We start from the raw sequence: 13,613 nt of genomic DNA on the forward strand, positions 1-13,613 counted from the left end.
GTGCAAATGCAACTTTTAAAAAACATAATTAATCAATTATAGATTAATTTCATAAGCTATTTCCTGTAATTGTTCGTATTATATTTAGAATTAAAGTCAAAGTTATGATCATACTATTTGGTGATTAATTTCCTCAATACTATTTTTTGGGGCAGAAACCAGAAGTACTTTTTATTTCATTAAAAATATGCATAGACTGCAATAGTTGGGCAACAATTAATCTTGTTAAAAATCATATACCAGTTCCTCCATTTGCAGTGACAAAATTAACCATCTATAAAGTCTTAAATTTGTATCCCTAATGGCTTCAGAGTTCCTTCCTTGAAGTGTTGCCTCAATGGAAGTTTGACTATACCTTTTCAATTCTTAGAATTTTTAAAAGAACAGTTGTCTGTTCTGAGACATACAGTCTAATTGTCTTCAAGTACAGATAGCAACAATTCATAACATTTATTTCCAAATATTTGAAGACTAATATCCTTAGAATTTTTTTTTCTGATCAAAGCCCACAATTATCACTGTATTTACTTTAAAAGTTTAATTTAAGAGTTGTGTGAGCTAATCAGAAAGAGTGGTCAGGCTGCCCAGGGAGGGATGGAGTCATAGTCCCTGGAGGTGTTCAAGAAATGTGTGGCACTTTGGGACGTGGTTGGTGGACATGGTGGAGATGGGTGAATTATTGGACTAGGTGATCTTAGTGGTCTTTTCCAACTTTGATAATTCTAATTTTAATGTTACGTTATTCAGAGAACACTAATACTGGTGACAAAAACTAAAGCTGTTGAAATGCAACTGCTGTCTGGCTGTGTGCTCTGTAACAATTTGCTTTGCTAATATCTCTCTTGTGGAGAAACTAATAGTTTCTATATCGTGTACTGTTGTGCAGCAGCAGAGCTCATCCCTGGATGTCAGCTGCTTTTTCACAGTTTTGTTTCAAGTATAACCTCATAGATAGTAAAGCTGCATTCATTACTGTCTGCAGTTTGGATGGAATTGAAAAAAGTACTTGAAAGAAAAATGTTCTTGCATGTAGATTCAGAAGAAGCTCTTATTCCTAACTTAAATTAAGGAACATAAGTAAGCATCGGACTCTCAAAGTTGAATTCTCTTCCCTTCACATATGAGATCTTGTTGTCGTTGATTCTTGGTGCCTTATCTCAGTGAGAGAGAACTTTGTTTCATGTTTTTTTTCAGAATTATTTTCACGTACACATTTAGATAGCATCCCAGTTATCAATTTGAATGCATCTCGGAAAATGATGTACCTTTTCCTGTTAAATAGCATACACAGTTACATCACGCTTCCTAGGCTGTGGCAGCACACTGAGCACATTTTAAGCCCTTACTTGTTTAGGGAGAGCAGTTGTTGAGGAAACAGCCTTGTGACATCTGGACTTCATTTCCACAGTAATGCATGTTCAAAAATATAAAGACAGTGTCTGGAATACAGTCACTGTTCTTCAATGCACCAAAGCTAACTGAGCTGCTTAGACCAATTTTATTTAATAGCTCCTCCTAGTCACATTGTAAATTTGCAAATAGTAGAAAAAATAGGATTCATGAAAGAAATATTTAAATGTACACTGGTAAAATACAGCTGCATGAAAGCATGAAGCTTTTCCAAAGAGCAAGAACTCTGTTTACATTCCAAAATAGAAGTGAATTTGTTTCCTTCCAGAATTATTAGTGGTTATTTTACTTGAATAAAAACAGTAAATGAAACTTTTTCTTATATCAAATTTAGTGACAGTTTATATATGAATAACTCCTCACACACTACAGCTATTTTCAAACTGAAGGATAGAATTGTTGTACAGATTGTACCTGGGGTCTGCTTTAAGCATTGAAGAAGTTACCATTTGAAGCATTCTTATCAAGCAATCAGCTGGGCTTAGGGTTAGAGCTATGGTGTTTTGGAGGAAGTGGCTTGGCTAGTAATAATTAACTGGAGTAACTTGCTTTCTTAGTAGTGAAAAACTAGAGATGCAAAAAATCTGTGCACAGTTTTTAACTAGAGTTTAAACATTGCGTGTTTATCTGAAACAAGCTATTTTGGTCATTTTCTCTTTTCTAATGCATTTTTTGTAATGCTTTAAATGTAGCTTTTAATTTCTCCAGAAACACTGTCAGAATGATCAGTTAGACTGGTTAAATACAGCTATGTTGTCAAAACCTTTTAATTTACTGTACCTCTTTTGTATACATGACAGTAATTACAGCTTTTGTTGACCATTAAAAGAGAAAAGAATTTGGGAAGATGCCTGGCTTTTTAATTATGTTCACTTATGTGAGTAACCCAGAACTACTGAGGTTTTTAGAAGTAACTTGAAAAGTGTCACTGAGATTTACTTGGCAAATGTATATTGGCATATAAAATACAACAGAAAAGGTAGAAAACTGCATAGAGAAAACGCGACCCTATCTGAAGCCATTCAAGTAAAATGTGTCAGCAACAGTGCTAATGTATCATGTTTACCACAGAAACAGGATTTATGGCAACTATATTTTACCTTTAATATGAGCCAGTTCACGTAGAATAGTGCTTACCAGGTATATCTTCAGCTTAGTACCACAACAGTAGGAATAGATTGTGTATGTCCTGGGGAGTGGATCATGCAGAGGGGATATCAGGTCTGCATGGAAGCAAAGCCTGATGTGAAAGAGTCCCATGCTGCTTGCTGGATATAGTGTGGGACAGGGGTTTTCCATCACAGCAGAGAATTCAAAGTCTAATTCTTCCATTTTCTATGCTGCTGTTTATTTTTCAACTTTGATTTTAAAATACTGTCATTGAGAAGTTGATTATTTTCCTTTGGTGGCAGATGAATAAAAGAGAAACTAAGAAGTGGTGCGTACTTCTCTTGCAGTATTATTTGTAGCTGTTAAGCAGAAATCTGACAACATTTTGATTTAAATATTTCACAGTTAAATACTTTGGATGAGTAAAGATTGACTTTAAAGATGAAACCTGAGGTTTAATCTCTAACCTCAGATTTTTGGTTCTTTTCATTGTCTTAGATTTCCTTAGGAAAAGTAGAGACAAACATAGCTATTCCTATTGGGAATCAACAGCTATTATGGTCTCTGCCTTTCTATTGATTAACAAGCTATTGGGAATCAATAGCTAGTGTAAAATATTCATAGATACTGCTTCCCAATCTGCAATTTTAGTTTTCTTCAAAAGGTAGAGTTGGTAATAACAAACCTTAAAATAACTTTGTTTTCAGAATAGTCATAAAGGCAGACTACTGTCCTGTATGTTTACTTGATTACAAAAAATCTCACGAAAATTTTGTTCTACTTTGGGTACTACTGTTTATTTTTTTGCTGCAAGACTGCTTCTTTCCCTTTCTGGGGGGTCTCCTTTATGCTTGTGTGTTTTTGTTGTTGTTTTTTCTCTTTATTAAAAAAAAAAAAAGATGATTACTTTTACACTGGCTTCTACTGTAAACTACTTTTCTACACATAAATAGTAGAGAAGAACTGCTATTTTTGCTTTGCTTCCCATTTAGCTTTCTGCACTTATTCGTTTGTGATATTTTTAAAGACTTTTAGAGACTAACAGTTATTAGTTTGCATAATCTCAGCATAACCAAACTCTGATCTCAAATAAATTTTCAGTCTCCTTTGTTTGCATTTTTAAGCATGCAATCAATTATGTGTAGTAACATTTCATAAATGCACTTTTTTAACTTTATGTGCTAGAGCCAGTGACTGACATGATTTTGAGTGAAAATTGTTTTCAGTGGAATGGCATGCAGAGTATTTTAAGTGTTGCCACCTTAGCTTTGTCATCCAAAATAGCCAGATATTACCAAGACTTTGTCACCTGAACCATGAACTGTATTGCTAACCTGGATGTGCATTCTGGCTGCAGAATTTGATGGGTGACTAGCATGGTCTCATATAGTGCATGTAGGATTTTACCTTTGAATTTGTTGTTTCATGAGTATGGCATTAACCACTGTCTTTTAAAGACTGCAAAAATTTCTCAGTATATATTTGTACTGATCTCTCTCTGAATGGCAAATGTACCTTAAAATGATGTTTTGGAGATTTACAGTGTTGTAAAGAACTGTAGCTATTAGGAATGTTATAGATATTCACTTAACAGCTATCATAACATGTTTAGAAATCTTAAAAAATAAAATTCTTCTTAAGGTGTTGACTCTGAGTACTGCTTATCATTTTGTTATAATATAGTAGTTGTTACACAAACTTAATGGTCAGCTCACTTTTAAAGCCATCATAAATTTTGCTGTAGATTTCACTGATGTTGTCACAGGAATGGTATGGTTAGGATTTTGAGACAGAGAAAATAATGGCAAGTATTTGCCTTGCCAAATGCTCAAGCCTGGAGGCAGAAATATATTCTGTAACACATTTGGAATTTATACTTTTCTTCTTGACCATTGACTTGCAGCTTTTCTGCAGCTCTGAGTAGCAACAGAACTCAGTATTTCAAGTGTGAGTTTTACGTAAAACTAAGATTCATCTTCCATTCTAATCTCTATTTGCTGTGTTCCCCTCCCCCCCCTTTCAGGAGGATACAGATCATAATTATTATACTTCAAGGACATATGGCCCATATGATTCTACCAGCCGGGATTTATGGGTCAATATAGACCAAATGGAGAAAGACAAAGTAAAGATTCATGGGATCCTGTCCAATACCCATCGACAAGCAGCAGTAAGTAAATATTTTTTTTTACTGATATAGATGTTTTTCACCTGTAAGTGATAAAACAACTCTAAGCATTAAAATGCTCCTGTTCAGAGCTTCATCTTTGAATTTTATTGAGCTGTAAAATTCTGAACAGCATTGATATCAAAACATTCCAAGTTGCGTTTTTGTTCCTAATGCAACAGCCCTTCAGAGATGTCTTTAAGAATATGTATGTGTAGATATATATATATATATATTTCTGTTTTTAAGGTTAGATCTTGAACTATCTAATGTAAGCTAGTTACGCTGCTGAAGTCAGTGGAAATTTTACTGTTTACAAGCTATCTTTGCAGGTTAGACCTATAGCTAAAACTGCATACATAGAGCAGTCAATAACGTGTGAATTAAACGTAGAAAGTTACAACTCAGAATGTGGTTTATTATGTTCTTGTTTCACCTAATCACCAACTTTAGAATAAAAATTTATTGGGCTTTCCCAGTTTAAAAATAGAAGTAAAGCTAATGCTTTACTTGGATCATACTGTTTTTTTGTGTGTGTGTTTATTTTGTTGTTGCTTTTTTGAGTTACTGTTTTGTTTGTTTGTTTGCTTAATTTAAGATGAAGTGGTGTTTAACAGTTTGAAAGCTGAGAAAAAAGTCAAATTAAATTCCTATTTTCTCTTAGTTTATCTATCATTTCCCTGACTCTAGCCAGGTGACTGTCTCAGGGGAGGAATGTAAGTGGCAGCAAAAAGAGATACCATGGTATTTAATTCTGAATACATAAAAGCAGACTAGAGTAACATCTGAATAACAGGGTCCAAACCATAAAATAATTTCCTCCTGGTCAAAAAGACTGTAAAGAGATAGGGGTAATGCAAATGCAGCAGGCATAGGCAGTTGTATATCTTTGGAGTAGATTTAACAACATACTATGTCATCTTAAGTCAGGTGTTTTGTTTTTTTTTAATGGGGGAGGTCTGGACAGGGAAAGGTACCAAAAAGTATCAAAAACCTTGATTTTGTCACCTGGGATTCTGGTACTTTGTATTGAGGGAGAGACAGGAAACATGCAAAACTAATAAGAGATTTAGAAAAGTATCTGTATAAGCTTACATTTATATATACATTCGTTATTAGTCCCTGGAACCTAAATATTAGTGAAATTCCAATGAGAAATTTTAACCTGTTCTATTAATTTGTGAAGATAACTCCCTCCGTGCTCTCTTTCTGAGCACTTTTGTTTCTAGTTGGTTTGTGAGAATCTTTGCTTCAAAATTTTAATTCCAGGAAGGATATTTTGTTCAAGTTATTGCTCAAGAGGTTTAAAATGAAGTAATGCTTCTGGACTAGATGTGTGATTGATGTAGAGCATGGCAGAGGGGAGCCTAGCAGCTCAGATTCCTGAGTATGAGGGCTTTGATTTTCCACTCCCTATAACAAGTTGCTGTTTATCTTTAAAATATTCCTCAAATCTTGTTACTTCTTTAATACACTACTGCATAATTTGTCTATACTAAGTACTTATTACATTGTTCGAATTTGGGACATTACTTTTCTATTAAAGTCAATGGAAGATCTATAACTGACTTGAGTGGGCATGGGATCAAGTCTTTATCTATTACAAACATTATCATTACACTTAATATCTTTATTACAGCAATTTAGAAGACTGTAAAAGACAACTGTGCCCCCTTAAAAGCATTTTAATGTTTATTGTGTTATTCAGAAAGTTGATATGAAAAGAAGAAAAGGGCTAATACTGTATAGAGGGTAGAGAGAAGTTCTGGTCAGAATATATACATTTTTAACATTTTTATGTTAGGTAAAGCAATGACATAATCTAAGTGGAACACATACATGAACATACAACCTCCCACCTAAGAAAACTTCAAAATATGACTTAATTTATCTTCTATTCATGTAAGTTTTCTTCTGTGTATGCCATTGTGATTAAATGTTTGGTCATGTATACATATTTACCTAAATACAAAAGATGTCACTAAAACCTACTAATTCCGAATAACACAATGCAAATGAATTTTGTATTCTTTTTTTTTTTTTAAGAAGCTAATCTTGTCAAAATACTGTCTTCCACTTAAGTAGAAAGAAAATATGATTTAAAGTTGCTGTAGATCTTCAGCTGTTAATTTCTTACTAAATAATTCTGTAAACATTTCTGTAAAATTTATACTTCCTGATATAATAAATACTCAATTATAATTATTAAAAAAAATAAACCCAATATTGAAGTTATTTTTTCTTTCAATTTCACTAAGTTATCAACAACTTCACTTTCTTAAGTGGAAGTAGCAAGGCTTAGGGGTGAAGGACAGGCAGCAACAACCCTTCTTCAGAACACTTTTTCCAGTAATAACTCCTTCTAAATGCCAAATAGTTAATAGTCACAGGCTATTATGCAAGTGATGTCTTTCTATGTGATATCATATTTAGCTGTGAAAAGACCTTACTGGAATTTCAGCAATTCTCTCTGCTGTGACTACTGATTTTCTCAGAGTTGAGGCAGGTAGAACACCAGGTGATAATTGAGTGGCCACAGTAGTTAACGAGCTTTGGGAGAGCAGTGGAATAGATGAGAAAGGAGAAAGCAGAGAGGGAAAATAAGTGTGAATTTGAATGGTACCTGATGAAGACCTTAGGCGTGGAGAAATCTGTTCTCTGAATCCCTAAATTACAGTTCTCTTCTGTGATGTCAGCTGATGCAGGATAGATTGACAGAGAAATAAAGTTCCCCTTCCCCCCCCCCCTTCTCTTTATTTTTGCAATAAGTTTGCTAGTATTGTTGTTTTTTCTTTGTAAACATTCTCAGGTCCTTGTTAGTAAGCAGAAGGTCTGTGAAGTGGTTTCAGTTGGTTTTGATGAAGAAACTCTTTAAGTTTTCATCAGATAAGCAACCAGGTAGCAGCAGGGAGTCAGGGAGAGCATCTGAATCTGGAGGAGCCTGTGGCTGAGGAGTAAACCACCTGCTGGCAAAGGATCAGGCATCCTGTAGAACTTATATAGTGATGATTCTTAGAGATTTTAATAACTTCTTTAAATCAGCAAATCTTTCTTAATTTCATTCTCATGAAATAGTTATAATGTCTGTTTGAGAGATGTGTTTTATTTTCTAAAGTCATGCAGTTATGAATGTTCACTGCTTTCAGGTTTTTAAGTGTCAGAATTGTTCATAGTTAGCTATTGGCAATTTCAAATTTAGAATGATGAAGCTTCAGTAAAAAATAAAAAGTGATGATTGAAACAGGTATTTGAAGTGGAAGACTCTTCATTTTGTTTTCTGTACAATATGGATTTTATTTTCTGGTGTTGTTCCTTTCAGAGAGTGAATCTGTCCTTTGATTTTCCATTTTATGGCCATTTTCTACGTGAAATTACAGTGGCAACTGGGGGTAAGTGCCTTTCTAACCATTTACTTTGAGTAATTTGAGAAGAGTTTCTTGCAGCTATTTAAAATCCTTTTTTTTCTCTCACATATGTCAAGAGAAACTGCAACATTTATTTCTTGTTTTCCAGAAGAAGAAAATACCAATATAATGGAAAATCTCAAGCTGCTCATGTTTAACTGTTATAAAACCCTCTCAGTAGATGACTTCATAGTATTAATGGCTTTCTAGTTAAATATTCTAGTTGTTTGTGTATATCTGGAGCTTTGCACTTGTAGAGACAGTGCTGGGGCCAAGACAAGGAGGGAAAACTTAGTGTCTTTGGACTACACAAGGGCAGAGGATTTTCTATCTGAAAATGAGAAATGTTGATTAAAGTATGTATCTTGTCCCTTGTCAAACAAGCTTGCTGTAGATTGTTGCTGTGGTGTCTTGTAATGTCTTCAGCAGTACCACAGTAGGTAAGAGGTATGATGCAGCTCAACCTCCTAGTCCTGTAGCTCTGTGCACCACTAATGGCTCGTGATTGGGGCCCTGTCTTCCTCTACCACTGGCTGCAGTCTGTGCAGATCTCCTCTTGTAGGAATAGCCATCAATACTTTCTTAACATGTTTCCCCTTCCTCTCATGCTCCTTGAAAGGAGTATGGAGATGGAAGCTGAGACCAGAGAAAATTAAATAATATGGAAGAAAACAAATAAGCAAATGAAGGTGTAAGGGTCAGAAGGTGGAAGAAAAGAGACAGAGGAAAGTGTTGTAGAGAACTGCAGCATTTTTAACGTGTCCAGCAGGTTCACAATTTCTAGCTGGTGGAGCTCTGCTGAGAGATACAACAGGACAAGAAACAAATATAGAAGTCTCTGTTGCCAGAACTAATCCTGCCTCATCCCTGGTTAATGTTTCTCCTTCTCAGGTTGTGAGTGACCAACCGTGTGTAACTGGAGCTCTGGGCAGGGAAGATACATCTAAAAATTTCTAGGGGGACAACAACCAGAGCTTCAACAAGAGTAGAACGAGTGCAGGTTGCTGCCTGATGCTGTGTTAAAATCTCTATTTTTGCTGCTAAAGAATAGAAGAGGTGAACAGAGTTGAAAAAGTCCAATATTAAATGGTCAACTTGCAGTGAAAAAGAGTAAAAAATTAAAAAGTTTTTTTGTTTTGTTATTTAAAAAAAAAAAAACAGGACACAGAATTATAGGCTGACTTTACTATCAGCATATTTTCTTCTTTGTCAGCAATGGTCTTGATGCTGAGACAGATCAGATAAGCTATAAACATCTGACTGTGATGTTGAAGGTTACCTGATTACCATTCTACTCTTATGTTTTACACTTGGTCACTGACACCTAGTTACATATCCTCTTATTAGAGGAGTTGAATTTCATGTGATCTGAAAGAAAGCAGCAGAAGGACAATGCCCAGCTAAAGCAGAAACAGTAGGAACAGTGTTAGTTCTGTAAATGTCCCCTAATTCTTACTGCTGAATTTGATTCATTGAAGCATTTAAAGTTCATTCTTCAAGTAATTTTTCTATTCTCAGTCTTAACTTTTAATAGAAGTCTTGAATCTTTATCACTTCTCTCATTAAAATGCTAAATTCATCAGGCTCTTCTATCTGTTTCCAAAGACTTGGAAGTAAAATGAATCTCCCAAGCAGAGATGTGTAATAGTAATTTGTGAGGAAGAAGTTTTTTCTTTTAGTGTAGAGGATTTAAAAATAAATAAATGAACGCAGGCATATGCAAACTGAAGTTTGCAGTACTTTTCTGTTGCTATTAAAGCTAGTGGAGCTTTGAATGATGATTCTGCTTCTTCTCTGCACATCAGGGTGCAGTTTAGGCAACTTTAAGCCTTTAAAAAAAATTAGAAAAGAAAAGAAAAGAAAGATCAACTTCTGTCAAAACTCTCATAATTGTTCTGCTTTCGTTCTATTTGAAATTTTTGTTACTGTGAGTTATCTGTGATGCAGCGTGTCTTGTCACAGAATGGATGATGTTGGGAAAGGATCTCTGGGTCTACCTGTTCTAACCCCTGCTCAGGCAGAGGCACTCAGAGCAGGTTGGTCAGGCCCGTGTTGAGGTGGCTCTGCAAGATATCCAAGGAGGAGACTCCACAAGCTCACTGGGCAATCCAGGCTCAGACACACTCAGTACAGAAGTACTTCCTGATGTTTAGAGGTAGAACCTCCTGTGTTCCAGTTTGTGCCCATTGCCTCTTGTCCTGGCACTGGGCACCATTGAAAAGTGCCTGGCTCCATCCTCTTTGGACTCTCCCTTCAGGTATTTATGTGCATTGTTTAGATTTCCCCTGAGACTTCTCCAGTCCACTTTTCTCCACTACTCCTCATAGGAAATGTGATCCCTTGATCAACATGGTGGCCTTATGTAAGGCACTCTCAAGTATGTCCATGTCTCCCTTTTATTGGGATACCCAGAACTGAAGACAGTTCTCCAGATACAGCCTCACCAACGCAAAGTAGAGGGGAAATATCACCTCTCTTGACCTGGCTTTCTTGACTGGCTTTTGCCTAATGCTTTCAAGAGTGCTGTTAGCCCTTTTAATGGTGAGAGCATCTTGCTGGCTCCACCATGACCCCCAGGTGCTTTTCTGCAGAGCCATTTACCAGCTGGGTGGCCACTAACGAGTGGTGGTGCCTGGAGTCATTTCATCTCTAAGTACAAGACTATGCATTTTTACTTGTTAAATTTCGTGAGATTTTTATGTTTGCTCCCCCTCTCTGAACAGTAAACATTAAGGATCGGCTGCAAGTTCTTTTTATACCGTGTAGTCTACTGTTCCATAGTAGCTAATGTTATACACCGGCATTTCTATTATTAATGTTCTGGAAGACCTTCAGAGTTTATTATGGAATAAAAAGAGTGAGAAAGTTAACATGTACAGGAGTCCCGTATGACAGATGTGCACTTCTTAGGGAGCAAGATAGGATTAATTATGTTAATGACAACACTTCAAACTGTTTTTACCTCCAGTCATGAATTAAATAACCTTGTTAAGTGGAAAATTGAGGACAATGGTGCATTACGTCTCTGTCACAAAAGAAGTGGTTTCTTCAGTTCTTTGTGTAGGTTGCATTGTGGCATAGTATCCAAGTTACTTAAGATGACTTTGAAATTGTTGAGGTGTATACTCATTTTCTGTTTAATGGATAGTTACTAAGAACAAGGAGTAAAAATAATTAATTTCAGTACTCTCCTCACTACTGTCCTCAGCATATATTTAGCAGGGCTATTTAATTAGTAACTAGAAGTTAAGACTGTTGGTAGCATTATTATTAATGTAATTATTAATTTGTGGTTCCTTGGCATGTGGATATCTCCCCATATTTTCATGCATCATGCTTTTTTAAAGCATCCTTTTGTTCTCTTGTGATTTTTATTTGTAACAATGGAAGTGAGGTAGTGGAAATTGCAGCAAATACTTAGAAAAGGTGTTTAGAATATGACCAAAGTATTTGTACAAGCAAAAATAATAAATAAAGCAAAACTCCCTTCTGAAATAGACATGTAAAACTGACTGTGAGTGTGGGAATAATTCCAACCAGAGACACCTGTAAGTATATGGCGACAGTAACTTTCCCTTATTTAATATATGTTTGCTTCCCTTTAGACCTATTTTGTGGAAGGTCCAAAACAGGATAGGTCATCGTGACAGGTTAATTTAGCTTTTCTTTAAAGATTTGTCATGAAAAAGAAAGTCATGTGTAATTACTGAAGAATCAGTTTTTCTGATAAGTAACTATCACCTTCTTCTGTTGTGTTGTTTATTTTGTTCATTTGTTTAAAATTTCCAAAGCCATTTCTGTTAAACATTTTGTCTTTAGGGAGCTTTTCTAGACTGATCCATACAATTCTGTCATGACTTGAAGTTTCTGACACTTAAATTGTTTGCTTTGATCCATCTGTCACATTTTATTCCCAAATAAAATGAGTCTAGCAAAATAGAAGTCAGCAAGTATTAACATGCTGATTATGATTGTATGCATGGATAAATGTTTCTCTAGCAAATTCATTTTGGTTAATTATGATATTGTTACCAAAATGAATTGAAAGAAGTTGTTATTCTTTGAACATCAGTTCCTAAAAATTTTAGAGTAATTACTTTCAGCAAACTAAAAATGCGTATTAGATCTGTGAGCTAAATCATGTAGTCTCAGGTTAATTTTTCCATTCAGCCTTAACTTGGCCAAGTAACGACAAATTTCCAAGTTAAAAGGGAGATTTAGGGCAGTGAAATATTGAAGCTTAGTTTGCTTTGGGATATGAATGTATAGATTCCAACAAGATGAACTCTACCAGGGTGAGAGGCTGCTAATGGTCAGAGGGCTGAATAAGTGAGAGATTTACCGTACCCCATGAGGTGAATGAGATGAAGCAAGCTTGGAGCTGGGCATGGTTTCAGTTGACATGTAGCAAGGAGAGGGTATGATCCTGGAAAAGCTGAAGGGAAAGAAAATTGCAAGTATCCTGACTACTAGGATAAGTGATAGCTGTTTAATAAATCAGTAACTTCAGTAGTAGCTTCCAATGAATGGGCAAGCTGTTGTACAAGTGTTTCATGGATCACAGGTGAGGGGCACAAGAAGAGAAACAGAATGGGTGAAAAGAGAAAACTTAAATGTTACACTTATTTGGTGCTTGCTCTACATCATATAGATTATTATGCTGTCAGTGAGTGAGTTTCTTCAGGTATGCGAACTGTGATGATTATGTTGAAGAGTAGTGTTATTGAGCTCTTAATGTCTGTTGCAGTCTCCATGGAAGAAGGAGGCATTACTTTCGTGTGTATATGTATATATTGCTACATAGACAGTCTGAGGTGAGGAGCTCAGATGTAGATGTTTACATTTTGAATCTATTAAGCTGTGTTGATTAATCATTGAGTCATTTTACCAGCTAGCATGACGGCAGCTTCAAAACTGTCCACCTACCCAACAGTAGCAAATACATAAATACAAATAATACAAAATTATGAAACACAAACAACTCAAAGTTATTGCAGAGAAAAGTATTATTCAAAGTGTTCTGCGTAGGCAGGCATTTTATGTAGAAATTGCAACAAATAACTTTGTTTAGAAAGCTTGCAAGTGCTAAATGAGTCAAAGATAGATAAAAAGGCATATTGAAAGCAATTGAAATAGCACTAAAATATTACAGATGTTTGAAATGAACAGGGATGGCAAATACAGTATGTATTGGCCAAACATAGCTAAGGATGATAGGAGACTGATGGAGAGTTACAGGAGCAGGAGCAAAAAACATGTGCAGTATGTTTTGAAGTACAGTAGGGGTGGGTCTTTTAAAAGCCAACAGATTTCTGTAGCTTATGGCTCAGAAATCTGTATACTAGACAGCTCATCAGACACTTCCAAAGTATCCAATAGACCTAAAACCTTGACTCATTTCAGCAAAGCAGTCAGCTGTTCCAGACTGGGATTTTGAGACAGTAACTCGCAGTCATCTTGCAGGGAGTTCCCCTGAGAATGAGATTCATTTGCATATAGCCCTGATGAAGTTGGAGCGAGCA

The 13,613-nt window shown here is 35.6% G+C and overlaps 1 protein-coding gene across 1 annotated transcript in view; it reads left to right on the plus strand.

Annotated features, from left to right (window-relative positions):
- PLXDC2 (plexin domain containing 2) overlaps positions 1–13,613 on the plus strand; it is a 228,017-nt gene that overhangs the window by 123,931 nt on the left and 90,473 nt on the right. The window contains exons 3-4 of the mRNA XM_065731348.1: positions 4,544–4,690; positions 8,007–8,076. Of these exons, the coding sequence (XP_065587420.1) occupies positions 4,544–4,690; positions 8,007–8,076 (217 nt within the window). The remainder of the gene's footprint in view (positions 1–4,543; positions 4,691–8,006; positions 8,077–13,613) is intronic.

This window comes from Cyrtonyx montezumae, unplaced genomic scaffold (genome assembly GCF_038088225.1).
Source record: "Cyrtonyx montezumae isolate F1298 unplaced genomic scaffold, pur_monq_1.0 scaffold_14, whole genome shotgun sequence".
In the NCBI taxonomy this organism is placed as follows: Eukaryota; Metazoa; Chordata; class Aves; order Galliformes; family Odontophoridae; genus Cyrtonyx; species Cyrtonyx montezumae.